This window comes from Bos javanicus, chromosome 29 (assembly GCF_032452875.1).
Source record: "Bos javanicus breed banteng chromosome 29, ARS-OSU_banteng_1.0, whole genome shotgun sequence".
In the NCBI taxonomy this organism is placed as follows: Eukaryota; Metazoa; Chordata; class Mammalia; order Artiodactyla; family Bovidae; genus Bos; species Bos javanicus.
The window spans coordinates 29,447,422-29,467,883 of record NC_083896.1 but is presented as its reverse complement, the minus strand read 5'-3'; the positions used below and the strand labels follow the sequence as shown (position 1 = coordinate 29,467,883).

At 43.6% G+C, this 20,462-nt stretch overlaps 1 protein-coding gene across 2 annotated transcripts; it reads left to right on the top strand.

Annotated features, from left to right (window-relative positions):
• Positions 1-5,710: 5,710 nt before the first annotated feature.
• On the top strand, positions 5,711-12,164 carry ACRV1 (acrosomal vesicle protein 1). Of its 2 annotated transcripts, none has more exons than XM_061406347.1 (4): positions 5,711-5,870; positions 8,170-8,691; positions 10,694-10,813; positions 11,796-12,164. In XM_061406347.1, the coding sequence occupies exons 1-4, from the start codon at positions 5,819-5,821 to the stop codon at positions 11,918-11,920; spliced, it is 819 nt and encodes a 272-aa protein (XP_061262331.1). In that variant the 5' UTR covers positions 5,711-5,818; the 3' UTR covers positions 11,921-12,164. The 2 variants fall into 2 exon arrangements, with proteins under 2 accessions (XP_061262331.1, XP_061262330.1); XM_061406346.1 differs by having other exon boundaries at positions 5,712-5,870; positions 8,167-8,691.
• The last annotated feature ends 8,298 nt before the right edge of the window (positions 12,165-20,462 follow it).

Genomic DNA, 20,462 nt, shown 5'->3' with positions numbered 1-20,462 from the left:
CTCCAGCAGCATATTGGGCACCTACTGACCTGGGGAGTTTCTCTTTCAGTGTCCTATCATTTTGTCCTTTCATATTGTTCATGGGGTTCTCAAGGCAAAAATACTGAAGTGGTTTGCCATTCCCTTCTCCAGTGGACCACATTCTGTCAGATCTCTCCACCATGACCCACCCCTCTTGGGTTGCCCCATGGGCATGGCTTAATTTCATTGAGTTAGACAAGGCTGTGGTCCTAGTGTGATTAGATTGACTAGTTTTCTGTGAGTATGGTTTCAGTGTGTCTGCCCTCTGATGCCCTCTTGCAACACCTACCATCTTACTTGGGTTTCTCTTACCTTGGGCGTGGGGTATCTCTTCACGGCTGCTCCAGCAAAGCATAGCCACTGCTCCTTACCTTGGACAAGGGGTATCTCCTCACCGCCACCCTTCCTGACCTTCAACGTGGGATAGCTCCTCTAGGCCCTCCTGGGCCCCCGCAGCCACTGCTCCTTGGGCGTCTTTACAAGGATTATATAACAATAATGTATCCTGCCTGAGGACAGTCTCTGGATTAAACCTTCTGGCTAATTCTGTTATCTTAAAATGTAAATTATGGGAGTAGACCTGGTCTTTACAGGGATTATACAACAATAATGTATCCTGCCTGAGGACAGTCTCTGGATTAAACCTTCTGCCTAATTCTTTTATTTTAAAATGTAAATTATGGGAGTAGGTCTGGTGAGGTCTTTACAACCTCCAGACATTCTTTGGATTCATTGGAGAGTATATAACTTCATTGTTAACACTAGCAAGGGGGTACTCTTTCTGCACCCTTCTGATGCCTATGTAAGAAGCTTTCTCTATCTCCTTTATACTTTAATAAAACTTTATTACACAAAAGCTCTGAGCAATCAAGCCTCGTCTCTGGCCCTGGGTTGAATTCTTCTCCTCCGGGGGCCGAGAATCCCAGTGTCTTCGCGTGATTCAACAACAACCTTTCAGTCTTAGCCACTGGACTGCAGGGAATTCCCCTATTTTTGTTGTTGGTGGTTGGTTTTTCTTTGTGGTTATATTTCTTTGTTTGGCTGGGTCAGGTGTTGGTTGCCTACAGCATGTTTTGAGCCATATATATCTAAGCATGTACAATCAGGGTAGAACATTAAGCATTTTGCAACAGTTCATTCCCCTAATAATAAAAACTGAATGAAGTTTATAGTCCAATGGGAGATGAGGTGAAGGGCTGGGCTTCCTCAAGATGCAGTAAACCCAGTGTCTGATGGGAGCCCTTCAGTCCTGCACACGGCCTCTGCTCACCTCCACCTGCTCTACAGAAGAAGCCATGTTCTTTCCTGGCTTCTTTTGCCCTCATTTTAACTAGCTTTGAATTTTTAAAAATAATTTTATCTATATATTTATATTTGGCTGTGCTGGGTCTGTGTTGCTGTGCACAGGCTTTTCTCTGATTGTCGCCAGTGGGTACTTACTCTCCCTTGCAGTGCACCGGGCTGCTCCTTCTGGCGGCTTCTCTTGTTGCAGAGCACGGGGCTCTAAGTGGGCGGGCTTCAGTGGTTGTGGAGGGCTTCAGTAGTTGCAGCTCTCCAGCTCTAGAGCACAGGCTCAGTAGTGGCGGCGCACACGATAAATTCAGCATCACAAATGCCGAGTTTCAAGTGTTCTGGGATATTGAGCTGGAAGTGTCCAGCTGGTATTCCAGCTGGTATTCAGATGTATGGGCCTGAACTAAAAAGAGAGGAGTCTGTGAAACAGATTGGTGGATCTGGGGAGTCTCCAAATGGTAGGTGGTGACTGACATGGATTAAGAATTAATTCTTGTCACGAAGTTGAGATGGAAAAGTACAATGTCAAGAAGGGGGAGGGGACCACAAAAATACAGAGGGCATTGCGTATTCAGAGAATAATTAGAAGTCGTGTATGAATGTAGCCATGAAAAGACTCTTGAGAAAGTCCCTTGGACAGGTAGGAAATCAAACCACCCAATTCTAAAGAAAACCAACCCTGAGTATTCATTGGAGGGACTGATGCTGAAGCTGAAGCTCCAACACTTTGGCTACCTAATGCAAACAGCTGACTTATTAGAAAAGACCCTGATGCTGGGAAAGATTAAGGGCAGGAGGAGAAGAGGGGTGACAGGGGATGAGATGGTTGGATGGCATCACCGACTCAATGGACATGAGTTTGAGCAAACTCTGGGAGACTGTGAAGGACAGGGAAGCCTGGTGTGCTGCAATCCATGAGGTCGCAAAGAGTCAGACATCTCTTAGCGACTGAACAATAGCAATGGATGTGGCTTGGGATGGAGCTTGGGATGAAGGTGGAGGAAGGAAAGGGGAGGGACAGAAAGACAAGACAGAGGAAGGAAATGTCAGGACAGATGCTGCACAGTCTTGATGGCTTCCCTGGCGGTAGGACTCCCCAGATGAAGCAAAAGACCTGAGAATCCTCAGTTTTCTCCTCCAACTCCAGCCAAGTAGGGTAGGCCTCTGCAACCTCTGACCCCTGAGGTCCTGCTTTCTCCAACTGACCCAGAATCTTCACCCAGCCCACTCTCAGTTCAGTTCAGTTCAGTCGCTCAGTTGTGTCCGACTCTTTGAGACACCATGATCGCAGCACGCCAGGCCTGCCTGTCCATCACCAACTCCCAGAGTTCACTCAAACTCACGTCCATCAAGTTGGTGATGCCATCCAGCCAATCTCATCCTCTGTCGTCCCCTTCTCCTCCTGCCCCCAGTCCCTCCCAGCATCAGAGTCTTTTCCAATGAGTCAACTCTTTGCATGAGGTGGCCAAAGTACTGGAGTTTCAGCTTTAGCATCAGTCCTTCCAATGAACACCCAGGACTGATTTCCTTTAAAATGGACTGGTTGGTTCTCTTGCAGCCTAAGGGACTCTCAAGAGTCTTCTCCAACACCACAGTTCAAAAGCATCAATTTTTTGGCACTCAGCTTTCTTCACAGTCCAACTCTCACATCCATACATGACCACAGGAAAAACCATAACCTTGACTAGACAGACCTTTGTTGGCAAAGTAATATCTCTGCTTTTTAATATGCTATCTAGGTAGGTCATAACTTTCCTTCCAAGGAGTAAGCGTCTTTTAATTTCATGGCTGCAGTCACCATCTGCAGTGATTTTGGAGCCCCAAAATAATAAACTCTGACACTGTTTCCACTGTTTCCCCATCTATTTCCCATGAAGTGATGGGACCAGATCCCATGATCTTCGTTTTCTGAATGTTGAGCTTTAAGCCAACTTTTTCACTCTCCTCTTTCACTTTCATCAAGAGGCTTTTGAGTTCCTCTTCACTTTCTGCCATTAGGGTGGTGTCATCTGCATATCTGAGGTGATTGATATTTCTCCCGGAAATCTTGATTCCAGCTTGCGTTTCTTCCAGTCCAGCATTTCTCATGATGTACTCTGCATATAAGTTAAATAAGCAAGGTGACAGTATACGGCCTTGACGTACTCCTTTCCCAATTTGGAACCAGTCTGTTGTTCCATGTCCAGTTCTAACTGTTGCTTCCTGACCTGCATATAGATTTCTCAAGAGGCAGGTCAGGTGGTCTGGTATTCCCATCTCTTGAAGAATTTTCCACAGTTTATTGTGGTCCACACAGTCAAAGGCTTTGGCATAGTCAATAAAGCAGAAATAGATGTTTTTCTGGAACTCTCTTGCTTTTTCCGTGAGCCAGCGGATGTTGGCAATTTGATCTCTGGTTCCTCTGCCTTTTCTAAAACCAGCTTAAACATCAGGAAGTTCACGGTTCACGTATTGCTGAAGCCTGGCTTGGAGAATTTTGAGCATTACTTTATTAGCATGTGAGATGAGTGCAATTGTGTGGTAGTTTGAACATTCTTTGGCATTGCCTTTCTTTGGGATTGGAATGAAAACTGACCTTTTCCAGTCCTGTGGCCACTGCTGAGTTTTCCAAATTTGCTGGCATATTGAGTGCAGCACTTTCACAGCATCATCTTTCAGGATTTGGAATAGCTCAACTGGAATTCTATCACCTCCACTAGCTTTGTTCATAGTGATGCTTTCTAAGGCCCACTTGACTTTACCTTCCAAGATGTCTGGCTCTAGGTGAGTGATCACACCATCGTGATTATCTGGGTCATGAAGCTGTTTTTGTACAGTTCTTCTGTGTATTCTTGCCACCTCTTCTTAATATCTTCTGCTTCTGTTAGGTCCATACCATTTCTGTCCTTTATCGAGCCCATCTTTGCATGAAATGTTCTCTTGGTATCTCTAATTTTCTTGACGAGATCTCTAGTCTTTCCCATTCTGTTGTTTTCCTCTATTTCTTTGCATGATGTAGAGAAAAGGCAACTGATTCATTCCTTCATGCAGGAAAAAAAATCTATTGGGGTGGCCAAAAAGTTCATTCTGGTTTTTCCATAACAGCTTATGGACAACCCAAGTGAACTTTTTGGCCTACGCAGTATTAAACACCTGTTGTGTGTCAGCATGCTCTCAGGTAGCGAGGACACAACAGTGATCAAGACAGACTGAAACACCACTTTCATAGAGCTTAAAGCCTAATGGGGGAGAAGAGCATTCAGTAATTATAAGAGTGACAAATACGTCTATTCTAGATCCAGCATTCTGTGGTATACGTAATGAAGGGTCCAAGAGAGGTGGGCAAGGAAGAGGGAGGAGATGGGGGCTAGGTAGACCTCTGCCACCAGTCGTGTCTGTAGCCCTCCAGGCTCCTCTGTCCATGGGATTCTCCAGGCAAGAATACTGGAGTGGGTTACTATGCCCTCCTCCAGGGGATCTTCCCGACCCAGGGATCAAACCCACGTCTCTTACGTCTCCTGCACTGGCAGGCGGCTTCTTTACCACTGGCACCACCTGGGCGGCCCCGTCTTCCTAAAGTTCCAGTGTAATACCAGGTAGACGCTTCGCTGCACCCGTCTTTTCAGCAGTCAGCTCGAGGCTGGAGATCCCTTTTCCATGTCCATATCAGGTGCATCCTCCTGTCACCCATCTGAGTTTGCCATCTGTTTCCTGCCGAAACCATGATTGATATGGGCCTTTATGAAAAGATGATTGACAGAAGTGAGCAGGGTTAAGGAAACAATGAAAATAAAGTTGGGGCATCCAGGTTTAGCAACAGTAAGAAATCATCATCCTTCTTAGGCCTCAGCGGGGAGGGGAAGGAAGCCATGCTCCCACAGCCTGGTGGAGAACCGGAGCCATGAGGAGAGACACTGAACAGAAACTGTCCTGTCAAGACCCAGCCAGCATCTGAACTGTGGTAGGAAGGTAATAGGAGGAATAAATACTTCAGTCTCAATCTGTATGTGTGTTCCCTTCTCCAGTCTTCCACTGGCTGAACACAATCTGAAGCCAAACCCAACCAGCCTTCAAGGTGATCAGCTCAATAGAGATCAGCCTTCTGAGGCCCCTGACCCAAATAAAAGGGCTCATACAGAGAACCAAATAAAAAAATAACCAGCTAATCACACCTCACTGTCATGAACACTTTAAAAAGCGAGTAGATGGCTTTTAAAATTTATTACAGAGAGTATATATGTTATTTTGGCAACTTGATTTTTTAAAGAAAAGGCAGAGAGCCACAATAAAGTGCCAGGCACGGGACATATCAGCCCTCACAGTATGGTTTGCTGGGGGTTGCCAGAGCGTCAACATGCCGGATCAGGCACCTGATCAGCACAACCCATTGTGAGGAATCATGGATTGTTTCTGAGGTTCTAGAATTTGCAGACTCTGTGGCTCGGCACTGGAAGCCTCCGCTCACAGGTTTTCTTCACTGCTCTTGGGTGCCCCACACCAGGGTCCCCTCTTGCCCAAAATCCAGATGAAGAATTTCCTTCTACTAGTGAGTCTGTGTTTCCTTGGATCTGCCAGAGGTGAGTCCTCTCTCTTGGTTCCAGGTGGACATGGAAGAGGCCTGTTTAAGGCCCTTGAAGAACGAAGACCAGTATCTTAGTTACCCAGACCAATCTGAAGCAGGAGTGGCTGAACAAGTTCAACTCTGAGAGTTGCTGAATCGGTTGATTCCCCCTAGTTAATGGCTTCACCATCACAGACTAGCTTGGCACAGCTCATTCCTAATACTTTCAGCCACTTGACGTTGTACCTGATGCTCTGTGAAATGAGAAGACAGGTCTAGGGTTCTGGAAGTCTGGGAAGGTTTGCCCCAGTGAACTGAGTGTGTGGGATCCTTGTGTACTTAAGGTAGAAGGAAAGACACAGGAGAAAGGAGTGAGGTATGCCTGAAAGTCGTCCCGGGGCCAGAGATCCTAGAAGCCTCCCCTTCCGGGTTCTGGTCTATCTGTTCAGTCATCTGTTTCTCCTCTCTCAGGATGCCCATTCAGGGTGAGCTCTATTCCCTTCTTCCTCCTGCAGAAGCCAGAGGCCATGAGTTTCTAGCTCTCCATTAAATGAGAGTGTTTTCTGTAATGTTGGTTCTCTGAGATTTTGTCTTTTGCCTTCTTTGGTTTTCAAAAATTGACTCAGAAACAAGCTACATACCAGATGGTAGTATGTGCCAGCCACTTTGTGAGGCAGTGAGTCATAAATGATGAGAATGACTAAGAAAGGAGTGTGCTTTTTCAAGCCTCTTTTTTTTTTGTATTAAAAATCTCTTTGTTAAAACTTCTGTTCACTTTTGAAGAATCAGTCAAGCAGGTAGTATTTCTGTAACAACTTTTTAAAATTAAAAACTCCTAAAAGCCTTAGTCGGATTTCCCAGGTGGCACAGCGGTAAAGAATGCCCACCTACCAACGCAGGAGATGCAGGTTCTATCCCTGGGTCAGGAAGATCTTCTGGAAGAGGAAATGGCAACCCACTCCAGTATTCTTGCCTGGAAAAATCCCATGGGCAGAGGAGCCTGGCAGATGCACAGGGTTGCAAAGAGTGTACACAACTGAGCACTTATGCAAAAGCCTTAGTCTATCTTATCTTTCCTTTATCAACATATTCTAATGTTAGTCTTTTGAAAGTCATTGGTTATAAGGACTTCAAATCACTCAAGATACACACACACACACACACACACAAATTCTTACAGGATTATAATCAGGATGATACTGACTATATTATATTCCTCTCAGCTTTTTGATAGGATTAATAAAATACTCATCATTAAAGTCTATTCCCCACCCTCTTCTAGGTTATTCAGCCTAAATCAGTTACTCAAAGAGTAATAATAATTTAAAAAAGAGTAATAATCAAATTGTCTGCATGATGCTACACTTAATAAAATAAAAGCTGTACTTAAGGAGTATTCGTCTGACGGTCATTGATAAACTGGATTAAATGTAGGAGAGACAAGTCAGAAGAGAGTGACCAGCTAAGAGTTTTGGAATTCCAAATGCAAGGTCAGGAGAAGGAAAAATTAAAGTTAATTGAGCACTTCAGCAATGGACTAGGCACTTCACAATTTATCTTATTGAAGACTCATGACAACTCCATGAAGTAGGAGTAAATGGTACATCAAAAGGAGTCTCAATGCAGAGATATAGAAGTATATCATATTTTTATCTTAATAATTCATGGCAACTTGGTTTTCGGTTCCCAACCACATGGATAGGGGATTGGGTGTGGGAAAAAACATGAACTTGCCAAATAAAGGTCTTAATCCCTTCTGGTAATTTTCGTGGCCTCATTATATATTTGTCCTCTCTAGTTTCAAAATCATTTTGTTTGGAGTTTAAAATCTTCCGCCCTTGGTTTCAGCTAGAATTACTCAGTTGCTGAAACACTGCAGAGTCTCTCTCCGTTGTGTCTCCATTCCGACCTTTCACCCACAGGGGAACCGGAGGGAGGCGAGCAGTGGAATTCTGGTTACATGAACGATGGGACGTTGATTTCCTGATGCTGTCTTTGTCAGGGAGGCACAGGTGCTTTTGGTGCCCTGTGCCCACTCAGGGTACACAGATCCACACAAACACTGTGGATCTTAAAATTCTTCCCTTCAATCACAAAGGTAGCCTCTGCGGTTCCTTAACACCCCTGGCCTTCACGGTCCCTCGAGCAATCGGTTGACTGCCTCCAGCCTCTGCAGTATCTTCAGGTGCTTGACCAGACCCCCAGAAACCCAGCGCTCCCACAACATGAGCCTTGCTTCATAGGAAAGGACGCCTTACCGGGGCATCCTCTCTCACCCTCACCATCTCTCTTCTATTACTTCTCCACCCCAGCAGCATCAGCTCAATCTGATGAGTTTCTTGGCTCTATGGATCATCAAGCATCAGTTCAGCAACTCTCAAGTGACTACTTTTCACTTGCAAACCCTTTGGATGAGGCTTTATATGAGACTTCTTCAATCGACAACACTTTGAGTGAGCGTGGCTCAAGTGAGACCGCTGCAGCCCAACACGCTTCCGGTGAGCCCTTGGCAGTTGAACACGCAAGTGGGCCCGCTCCAGTTGATCACGCTACTGCGGTTGAGCATGCTCCAGGGGAGGCTGCTGCAGGTGAGCACACTCTGAATGAGCACACTCCCGGTGAACAACTTTCTGTGGAACAACCTATAGGTGAGCAGCCTCTAGGCGAACAGTCTGTCGGTGAACAGGCCGTAGGTGAACAGCCCACAAACGAACAGGTTGCAAGTGATAAACCTGCAGGAGAACAGTCTGCAGTTGAACCGATCTCAGCCGAACAGGTCTCAGCCGAATCATCAGCGGAACAGCCCTCAGAACTCCCACCTTCAAGCACATTCTCAGGTGAGTCGTATTTGCATGGGTACCCTTCCTTGACTTGCAGGGGAAAGTAGGTGACACATCAAGAAAGCCAGTTTTAAGACATTCAGAAGAAAGAACAGTTCAGACGGAACGAACAACTCTCTCAAAGAATCTCTTTACATTTCTTTGCAATAATCCCCAGAGGCAGAATTCAGGTGTTGTGGGGCTTTTGAAGGCTAAACAGTTCAGAGGGCCCTCTTTAAGAAAAACAAAATACAAACTGCCAGCTGTCCCTGCAACTTCATTCCACATTAGAAATTAGGAAAATGAATGCCCACAGCTCCACTGGAAGAAGGGGCTCATGGAAGACAACCTTGGTGAGCTTCAGGCTAAATCAGCCTATTCACAAACTATGTTAAAATCTTTGCAAATCCTCCAACAACATGGCTAGCACCAGACAGGTAGCTCTGGGCTTTTTTTGTCTGAACATGATGTCAGTGGAAATAATAAACAATCATTAATAATAGAAAAGTTTTATTTGAGCCAAACTGAGGACTAGTTGGCTTCGCAGATTAGTCTGAGAAACGGCCCTGGAGAAGCAGTTTTCGGCAGTTTTATATCTCGTCCAGACAAGGCATATTGAACAAGTCAGGGTTATATTTCTTCACGGTTTTAAAAAAACACAACAGACCAGTTCATACACATACAGCACGTACAGTTTGGGCTCCCCACCTGGAAAGGGAGTTTAATCATCAGTGGAGGACTTGAATCGGTGTCCCAGAAAGAAGGGTATTTAATCTTAATTTTTAATATGAACTTTTAACTTCTTGTCAATGTGACATTTTCTTTACTAATTAAAAGAGATGTACAATGTATGTTTGATAGGCCACAAAGAAGCTATTGTAGTTAGCAAAAAATTCAAGTTAACTCATGTATAAGCCAGAATGACTTCTCTAGACCTCGATATGTGACCGTTTCTTTTATCATTGGAAAGTAAAGCATGCCAACACTTTTGTCTGCAAGATACAGAAATAAGTTCCCAGGACAACTGCAGCTCTTTGGCTCTTACAAGGGTTTGTTCAGGAAGAAAAACAAGATTTAAGGTTATTGTCTCAAGTTATTACTAGACATAAACACTTTATGTTCACCCCATTTGTGTAAGTAGCAGTATTCCAAATTTTCAGAAGAGAGAGTGAGGTTTACCTCATCTGGCTAGAAAGAAGCAAAGCTAAGATTAGCCCATATTCTTTCCACTTTATGCTTCCTTAATTAGGAAATTGCCAGTGGAAATAGGCAATATTGAGTCATTTCAGAGAGGCTCTGCCCTTTGTGACAAACTGCCCTGATTGAGGTGAATTTGAGAGTAGCAAATTGATACAAACACTTTACCAGGTTTGCAACATTAGAACATTCCAACGTAGTTTTTTTTTTTTTTTAAAGCAATTTCTCTTTTCTTTGTTATTTACTTTTGATGCATACTATTTAAAAAGTCTTTATTGAATTTTACAGTACTGCTTCTGTTTTATGTTTTGATCTTCTGGCCTTGAGGCATGTGGGTTCTTAGCTCCCCAACCAGGGATTGAACCCTCCCCTCCCCCTGTATTGGAAGGAGGAGTCTTAACCACTGGGTCACCAGGGAAGTCCTTAACACAGCTTATTAATCAGTCAAATTTTACTGCAAGTGTCTGTGCCTTGTGGATAACTGAGAATATCGTGAGGAGTATGAATGTCATGTGAAAAGTTCCATCGCTCCTATTGAGTTAGACACAGAAGAAGGGCATCTAATGATCAATGTCCAGGAAGCCACTGGGCTATGAATTAAAGTCAGTACTGGAGGGAGAAAGGTGGGATTCATCAGCAATGAATATCATAGATGAAGCAGTAAGGATGAAGTCATTTTCTCTGGTATGGAAGGGAAAAGATGCTTTCTCAGACCTACAAAATGGTTCTACTTATTGTCCATCATCCCTTCCCAGATGTGTGATTCAAGGCTACACATCTGGATCACAGGGTTATTTCATCAGGCTGATCTTAAATTTTTCAGGCCCACCATTAAGCTGCCACACATGCTCTTATATGAATGACCAAGGGAAATGTCTTCGTGGAGAGGGAGTCTGCTCCACTCAGAATTCCCAGCAGTGCATGTTAAAGAAGATCTTTGAAGGTATGTGGGGACTTCATGGGCTGGTCTTTGACAGAGAACTCATCAGCTAGCTTGAGTACTGATGGGGGAGGGGATGGTTAGGGTGGCAGGGGCTGGAGGAGGGATCAAGCTGGGATTCCCTAGAAGCTTAGAGAGTCAAGAGGACAATTCTTACAAGAATCAAGAGTAGAATTCCAGCTATTGAGGGAGAGGCCCTTCCCCAAAGGCCTCTGATGTCTTAAAAGAAGACAGGGAGATTGTCTCTTCCTATTAATGTGTGAGTTGCCCCTTGAGCCAGTGGGACATTGACTGCAAACTCAGGAATGTGTCTATCTTGTTCATGGCTATATATTCCTAGCACTTAGCACAATGCCTAGTCCATGGCAAGCATTTAGTAAGTATTGAATAAATGAATTAGGTAGTCAACAGTTGTCCACTAGTCTGTGTTCACAAGTTGCCAGGCCTGAGTGGATTCCGACACCCCTCCACCCTTACACTCAGTCCTTTGTGCTCGGTTGCTCAGAGGTGTTCAGCACTTTGTGACCCCAGGGAATGTAGCCCACCAGGCTCCTCTGTCATGGGATTCTCCAGGCAAGAATACTGGAGTGAGTTGCCATTTCCTACTCCAGGGGATCTTCCTGACCCAAGGATCAAACTTGCATCTCCTGTGTCTCCTGCATTGGCAGGCGGGTTCTTTACCATAGTGCAACCTGGAAAGCCCGTATTCAGTCCTTATCCCTCAAATAAGGGAAGGGATCTTGGTTACTTTATCCTGTGAACCCCATTGCCTGACTTCTCTTGTGGTTTGTCTGGTCCCTCACTAGAAAGCGTAGGCAACTGATGGGGAAACAGCCCAGAAGAAGCAGGTAGAAGGGGAGGGGAGAAAGAATATGCAAGTTGGAGGACTTGGTCATGCCTATGCAAGGACTCTGAGGACCATGATGAAAGTAAGATTCAACAAGGAAGCTCTGTGCTCTTTACAGTCTGTTTCTGCTTCTTCCAGGTGGAAAACTTCAATTCATGGTTCAGGGCTGTGAGAACATGTGCCCATCCATGAACCTCTTCTCCCACGGAACCAGGATGCAAATTATATGCTGTCGAAATCAGTCTTTCTGCAACAAGATCTAGCAGCCTATGCCCTGGCTTCTTGACCTGACTCAGGCAGCAAAAATCCTCCACACTAATGGACTCAATTTAGTGTCTTCCCCAGGCAACTGCTAATGACACCTTTCTCTGCCTGTCAGACCAGAAGCCCTAATATCCTCTTTCCTCTCCATGCCATTACCCATCCTTCTCTGCCCTCCGTCTTTCCTATTCCTTCACCCTATCTCTCAACATTTTTCTTTCTCAATAAATTTTGCGTAATTAAAGAGTACTGACTCTAGGCAGACATCTTTTCCCATCAACCAGGGGCAGGGTCACCCTGAGCTTCCTTTTGCTCCACACACTACAGTGGTTGCAATTTTTAAAAAGATTTATTTCATTTTTTGGTTTGTTTTTGGCTGTGGTGGGTCTTCGCTGCTGTATGTAGCTTTCTCTAGTCGCAACTGCGGAGCACAGGCTCTAGGCACGCAGGCTGAGTAGTTACAGCACAGCGGGCTTAGTTGCCGTGTGGCGTGTGGGTTCTTCCCAGAACAGGGATTAAATCTGTGTCCCTTGCATTGGCAGGTGGATTCTTTACCACTGGACCACCAGGGAAGCCCCAAAGTGGATGCATTTTTAAACAATTCCACATTCCTCAAAGTGAAGGGGTCCTCCAGGGCAGGGACCATGAAGAGGAATGCAAAGTAGGTGCTAACATTTTAGGAGCTTAAAATAATATTGCAAGTCCTTGTCTCTGACCCCAACCTTTCCATCCCTATGGAAACCAAACTCACTTCTACTTACCACGATGTTCAAAACCCACCCTTTCTTGGGACCTTGAGAGTTATAAGTGGAGACTCTATGCTTAACAGAATTATAACAATGATTCCTTTTAATTTATCTACTACATAAATAGAACAGGTCATAATTATCTTAACTAAATCTTTTTCTCACACACAATGTCACTCACTGGTTTGTCTCAGCATAGAGGGCAGGTGGTAACTGTATATAGCCCCTTTCATCTTGTATTAGAGTTACACTCTTCAAAGTGTTTTTACATCTAATCTATGGAAAAGGGCCCAGAAAGGCAGCATCATCTTGAGTTCACAAGTAAGAAAGTCTGACATAGAAATGTTTTATATATTCAGATTCCATGTCATTCCAAACATATCAAGATTACAGAGCAGCAGTGAGGCAGGGCCAGATTGCATGATCGCAATCTGAGCAAATAGCACAGTATAAATATTAGGTAAAACAGTTCTTTCAACACCAAAACCAAACCTCTGTCCCACACAAGCCCATTTCTTATCAGCCACTGCTCCCACACCTCTGTTTAAAAGCCCCTGAAAAATCAATGTTTTTGCTCTGGTTCTTATCAAGGATTTTATGTGTGTGTTTGTAGGAAAGATTTACTTGAAGAAATATTACAACATATAAAAACTACATTAGGTCTTAATTTCCACTCATACAGTGGTAAATTTGATATGATAATAATAAAAAACTTAAAAAATCCAGAGTAGACACAGTACTGCACAGTTTGATCAGTAAGTCAAATTAGCTAATAAGCAAACCTCACAGAACAATCTCAGCCAAGGTCAAAAACACCATGTACAACACATCTGAATTGACAGATTTTAAAATATATTAAAAATATAACAATGGTGGTGCATGTTGGGAACCCCTGGTGTCAGAAACAAAGAGAAATAAAATCCTACTAACATTATAGATGCTATTTTTTTGATGGAGGGAGATAAATATTAGCTAAATGTATTAAACATAGCTAAATCTACTGTGCTGTGCTTAGTCATTCAGTTGTGTCCGACTCTTTGCGAATCCATGGACTGTAGTCTGCCAGGCTCTCGTGTCCATGGGATTCTCTATGCAAGAACACTGGAGTGGGTTGCCATGCCCTCCTCCAGGGGATCTTCCCAACCCAAGACCCCCGCATTGCAGGGGGATTCTTTACCGTCTGAGCCACCAGGGAAGCCTAATCTATTAGCTATGTATTTTGAGGAAATAAATTCAAATATGTTGTAACAATTGAAGGGTAGGGGAGTTTCGGCTTCCAATAATGCTGGATTATTCAATATCTCAGTATTCAATATCCAAGTCTATGCCCCGATCAGTAATGCTGAAGAAGCTGAAGTTGAACAGTTCTATGAAGACCTGCAAGACCTTCTAGAACTAACACCCAAAAAAGATGTCCCACTCCAGTATTCTTGGGCTTCCCTTGTGGCTCAGCTGGTAAAGAATCTGCCTGCAATGCGGGAGACCTGGGTTCGATCCCTGGGTTGCGAAGATCCCCTGGAGAAGGGAAAGGCTACCCACTCCAGTATTCTGGCCTGGAGAATTCCATAGACTATACAGTCCATGAGGTTGCAAAGAGTCGGAAACAACTGAGCAACTTTCACTTTCACTATACGGGACTGGAATGCAAAAGTAGGAAGTCAAGAAACACCTGGAGTAACAGGCAAATTTGGCCTTGGAGTACGGAATGAAGCAGGGCAAAGGCTAATAGAGTTCTTCCAAGAGAACGGACTGGTCATAGCAAACACCCTCTTTCAACAACACAAGAGAAGATTCTACACGTGGACATCACCAGATGGTCAATACTGAAATCAGACTGATTATATCCTGTGCTGCCAAAGATGGAGAAACACTATAGAGTGAACAAAAACAAGACCGGGAGCTGACTGTGGCTCAGATCATGAACTCCTTACTGCCAAATTCAGACTTAAATCGAAGAAAGTAGGGAAAACTACTAGACCATCCAGGTATGACCTAAATCAAATCCCTTATGATTATACAGTGGCAGTGAGAAATAGATTTAAGGGACTAGATCTGATAGACAGAGTGCCTGATGAACTATGGATGGAGGTTTGCAACATTATATAGGAGGCAGGGATCAAGACCATCCCCAGGAAAAAGAAATGCAAAAAGGCAAAATGGCTGTCTGAGGAGGCCTTACAAATAGCTGTGAAAAGAAGAGAAGCAAACAGGAAAGGAGAAAAGGAAAGATATACCCATTTGAATGCAGAGTTCCAAAGAACAGCAAGGAGAGATAAGAAAGCCTTCCTCAGCGATCAGTGCAAAGAAATAGAGGAAAACAATAGAATGGGAAAGTCTAGAGATCTCTTCAAGAAAATTAGAGATACTGAGGGAACAATTTCATACAAAGATGGGCTCAATAAAGGACAGAAATGGTATGGACCTAATAGAAACAGAAGATATTAAGAAGAGGTGGCAAGAATACACAGAACTATACAAAAAAGATCTTCATGACCAAGATAATCACGATGGTGTCATCACTCAGCTAGAGCCAGACATTCTGGAATGTGAAGTCAAGTGGGCCTTCAGAAGCATCACTACACACAAAGCTAGTGGGGGTGATGGAATTCCAGTTGAACTAATTCAAATCCTGAAAGATGATGCTGTGAAAGTGCTGCACTCAATATGCCACCAAATTTGGAAAACTCAGCAGTGGCCACAGGACTGGAAAAGGTCAGTCTTCGTTCCAGTCCCAAAGAAACTCAATGCCAAAGAATGCACAAACTACCACACAATTGCACTCATCTCACACGGTAGTAGAGTAACACTCAAAATTCTCCAAGCCAGGCTTCAATACATGAACTGTGAACTTCCAGATGTTCAAGCTTGTTTTAGAAAAGGCAGAGGAACCAGAGATCAAATTGACAACATCTGCTGGATCATCGAAAAAGCAAGAGAGTTCCAGAAAAACATCTATTTCTGCTTTATTGACTATGCCAAAGCCTTTGACTGTGTGGATCATGACAAACTGTGGAAAATTCTTCAAGAGATGGGAATACCAGACCACCTGACCTGCCTCTTGAGAAATCTGTATGCAGGTCAGGAAGCAACAGTTAGAACTGGACATGGAACAACAGACTGGTTCCAAATTGGGAAAGGAGTATGTCAAGGCCGTATATTGTCACCCTGCTTATTTAACTTATATGCAGAGTACATCATGAGAAACGCTGGGCTGGATGAAGCACAAGCTAGAATCAAGATTGCCAGGAGAAATATCAATAACCGCAGATACGCAGATGACACCACCGTTATGGCAGAAAGTGAAGAAGAACTAAAGAGCCTCTTGATGAAAGTAAAAGAGGAGAGTGAAAAATTTGGCTTAAAACTCAACATTTGGGAAACTAAGATCATGGCATCTGGTCCCATCACTTCATGGCAAATAGATGGAGAAACAATAGAAACAGTGACAGACTATTTCTGGGGGCTCCAAAATCACTGCAGATGGTGACTGCAGCCATGAAATTAAAAGATGTTTGCTCCTTGGAAGAAAAGCTATGACCAACCTAGACAGCATATTAAAAAGCAGAGACATTACTTTGCTGACAATGGTCCTTCTAGTCAAGGCTATGGTTTTTCCAGTGGTCATGGATGGATGGGGAGAAGGAAATGGCAACCCACTCCAGTATTCTTGCCTGGAGAATCCCATGCACAGAGGAGCCTCATGGGCTGTCGTCTATGGGGTGTCACAGACTTGGACATGACTAAAGAGACTTACCAGCAGCAGCATATATGGATGTGAGAGTTGGACTATAAAGAAAGCTGAGCGCAGAAGAATTGATGCTTTTGAACTGTGGTGTTGGAGAAGACTCTTGAGAGTCCCTTGGACTGCAAGGAGATCCAACCAGTCCATCCTAAAGGAAATCAGTCCTGAATATTTATTGGAAGGACTGATGTTGAAGCTGAAACTCCAATACTTTGGCCATCTGATGCGAAGAACTGACTCATTTGAAAAGACCCTGATGCTAGGAAAGATTGAAGACGGGAGGAGAAGGGGACAACAGAGGATGAGATGGTTGGATGGCATCACCAACTCAATGGACATGAGTTTGAATAAACTCCAGGAGTTGGTGATGGACAGGGAGGCCTGGCGTGCTGCAGTCCATGGGGTCGCAAAGAGTTGGACAGAACTGAGTGACTGAACTGAACTGAATGGTGGATTAGTTTGGGTGAACTAACCTTCCTTCAGATAAGAATTAAAAACTATGAACCAAAAGTTAGAAACAACTACTTAAAAATTCCTCGAAAGGGAACCAGAGAGAAGTCACCCCTAAAAAGACTAGGACAGCACTGGGTGAGACAGACAGTTCTGAGGCTTTATGCCTAAGGGTATTCTCAATCCATATGTCATAGGGTGGCAAAAATCCAGTTTACTGGCTTGAGGTCAGAGAACATAGGCTGGAGCTGGCAGAGCAGCTGTAAAATTAGGGGGAAACCCTGGAAAGGGAAACACAGAGGGGATAAACTCCAAAACTTGAGTATAAACTGTGACCACATTCTTGGTTGACACTGATCCAAGGAGGCTCAACAATAGCACCTGGAAGGAGAGAGAACTGAGCAGAGATTTCAGCTATTGTCCACCTCAAAGACCAACTTTGGAGTTCAGGTCAACCCAAGCTACCTATCTACCAGAACAAATGTCAATACTCTTCAGAGGAACAGAGTCCAGAATCTCTCAAATACATCATTCACTATGTCCACCACATAATACAAATCATCAAGCAGAAAAAAAACAAACAAAAAACAGGAAAATGTAACTGATAGCTAAGAAAAATTTTTTAAAAAGATACTGGCCCCAAGATGAACCTGACATTGAAATTAGTGAACAAAAGCAATAAACAACCATTTGAGATATGTTCAAGAGCTAAAGGAGAGGATTAAGAGGTGCAAACTTCCAGGGACAAAAGAAGTCAAGGGAATATAATGTACAGCATAGGAAACACAGTGAACAATAGTGTAGCAACTTTGTATAGTAAGAGATGTTAACTAGACTTATTGCGGTGATCATTTTGTAATGTATAAAAAACACCAGGGACTTCTCTGGAAGTCCAATGGTTAAGACTTCACCTTCCAATGTAGAGAGTGAAGGTTCGATCCCTGGTGGGAGAGCTAAGACCACACATGCCTCATGGCCGAAAAAACAACATAAGCAACAGAAGCAATACTGTAACAAATTCAATAAAGACTTTAAAATGGTCCACATAAAAAAAATCTAAGAAAAATATCAAATCACTATGTTGAACACCTGAAAATAACAGAATACAAGTCAATCATGCTTAAAGATAAGTGAATCCAAAATTTAAAAATTAATTTAAAAGGAGGGAAAGAATCTAAAGGAAATTAGAGTCATATGAATAAACAGATTCCCAAAGATTTTCTTTGGGATTTTCTCCCAAGATTTTTATGTTTGGAAACATAAAAACACAATTCTAAATGATCCATGAGTCAAAAAAATAAAATAAAATAATTAGAAAAAAAATTTGAGCCAGGTAACAAAAATCCAACACATGAAAAGTCGTGGCATTAAGTACAGTGAAACTTAGAGAGAAATGCATGATTTTAAATAGTTATATGCATAAATACTTACGTGCGACACACAGGGGCACTAGTGCTAAAGAGCCTGCCTGTGGATGCAGGAGACAAGAGCCCTGGGTTCAGTCCCCAGGTGGGGAAGATTCCCCTGGAGGAGGGCACGGCAACCCACTCCAGTATTCTTGCCTGGAGAATCCCCGTGGACAGAGGAGCCAGGCCGGTTACAGTCCACGGGGTCACAAAGAGTTGGACATGACTAAAGTGACTTAGCACACACATGCAACACATAAAACTGACACAGGGCTAGTATCCTGAAAGTAAAAAGTGCAAGTGTTAGTTGCTCAGTCGTATCTGACTCTTACTGATCCCATGGCCTGTAGCCCGCCAGGCTCCTATCCATGGAAATCTCCAGGCAAGAACACTGAAGTGGGTATTCTTGGGGAAGGGAGAAGAGTCCCTTCTCCAGGGATCTTCCTGACGCAGGATCAAATCTGGGTCTTGTTCACTGCAAGCAGATTCTTTACCATCTGAGCCACCAGAGAAGCCCAAATGTCTCTATTTACAGAAAACACAACGGGCAGTTGAAACATGTAGAAACTGAACCACAGTGATGCAAATTCAGACTAAGAATTAGATAGTCAACCAGCTGGGTTCTTCTACCAATAAATTACAAGGAGAAAAAAAATCAGACAGAGGGAGAACAAAGGGGGAACTTGCAACCAAAAGCAACTTAGACATCAGTCAATTTCCAGTATGGACTTTATTTCAATCCTGATTCAAAAAACTGTAAAAAGTAAGAATTGGAAATCTGAACACTGGATGGATATCAATGAAGACCCATGGGGAAAGGATAATCTTTTCACCAGTGCTAAATTAGATAGCCATATGGGGAAAAAAATGCTACCTGACCTCCTATTATACACAAAAATCATTTTCGGGTAAACCGTAGATCTAAAGGTGAAAGCCAAAACTATAAAGCTTTTGGAAGATAACATAAAAGAAAATCTTCATGATTTTGAAGTAGGGAATGAGTGTTTAAGTAGGAAACAAAAACTGCTAGACAGAGGCAAGTCTTAAACTACATTAAAACTACAATCTTATATGAAGTGTGAAATAAGTCACAGAATGGAAATACACATGTTGTTGTTGTTCAGTGGCTCAGTTGTGTCTGACTCTGTGACCTTATGGACTGCAGCCCACCAGACTCCTCTATCCATGGGATTTTCCAGGCAAGCATACTGGAATGGGTTGCCATATGCCCTCCTCCTCCTCCAGGGGATGTTCCCAACCTAGGGATTGAACTTGAGTCTCTTATGTCTCCTGCATTGGGAGGCAGGTTCTTTAACAGTAGCGTCACCTGGGAAGCCCTATTTTGTACATATTTGCTGAATTAAATAGGAGCTGCTGAACTGAATTCAGAGTATGAAAACCATATCAAGGATGATTTCTAGAGTTTTGGCCTAAGAAACTAGGGGGCTAAATGTAGCACTTATTGAGGTGGGGGGAACTAGGGAGGGGTAGGTTGGAGGACAGGGATCAAAAGTTGTATTTGGTCAGGAGATGACTATTAGTCAAGGGGAAATGTCAGGTAGACCATGGCTGTAAAAGTCTGGAGTTCAGGGGAGAGGTCAAAGCCAGGGACAACTTTGTTTATGAGAGTTACCAATGGTTGGCTGACAATTTTCTCTCTTCTTTTATTCTTTTGGCCATGCTGTGTGGCACGTGGGAACTTAGCTCCCCAACCAGGGATCAAATCCTCGCTCCCTGCACTGGAAGCTTGGAGTCTGAACCACTGCACCACCAGAGAATTCCCTGGTTGACAATTCTCAAGAACACAATTTCTTATTTGAGAATATACTGGCTTAATTCTTAGAAGTTGCCTGTAGGTTTAAATTTATTCCTCCTGTGGGTTGTTGTTGCTCAGTCACTCATGTCTGACTCTTTTTGACCCCATGGACTGCAGCACACCAGGCCTCCCTGTCCTTCACAATCTCCCAGAGTTTGCTCAAACTCATGCCCATTGAATCAGTGATGCCATCCAATCATCTCATCCTCTGTTGTCCCCTTCTCCTCTTGCATTCTATCTTTCCCAGCATCAGGGTCTTTTCAAATGAGTCAGCTCTTTGCATCAGGTGGCCAACGTATTAGAGTTTCAGCTTCAGCATCAGTCCTCCAATGGAATATTCAGGACTGATTTCCTTTAGGATTGACTGGTTGGATCTCCTTGCAG

Coding starts and splice junctions, on each gene's coding strand:
- ACRV1 (XM_061406346.1), top strand. CDS start 5,819: ATGAAGAATTTCCTTCTACTAGTGAGTCTGTGTTTCCTTGGATCTGCC. Junction 5,871..8,166: donor TTTCCTTGGATCTGCCAGAG/GTGAGTCCTCTC, acceptor TCTCCACCCCAG/CAGCATCAGCTCAATCTGAT. Junction 8,692..10,693: donor ACCTTCAAGCACATTCTCAG/GTGAGTCGTATT, acceptor TAAATTTTTCAG/GCCCACCATTAAGCTGCCAC.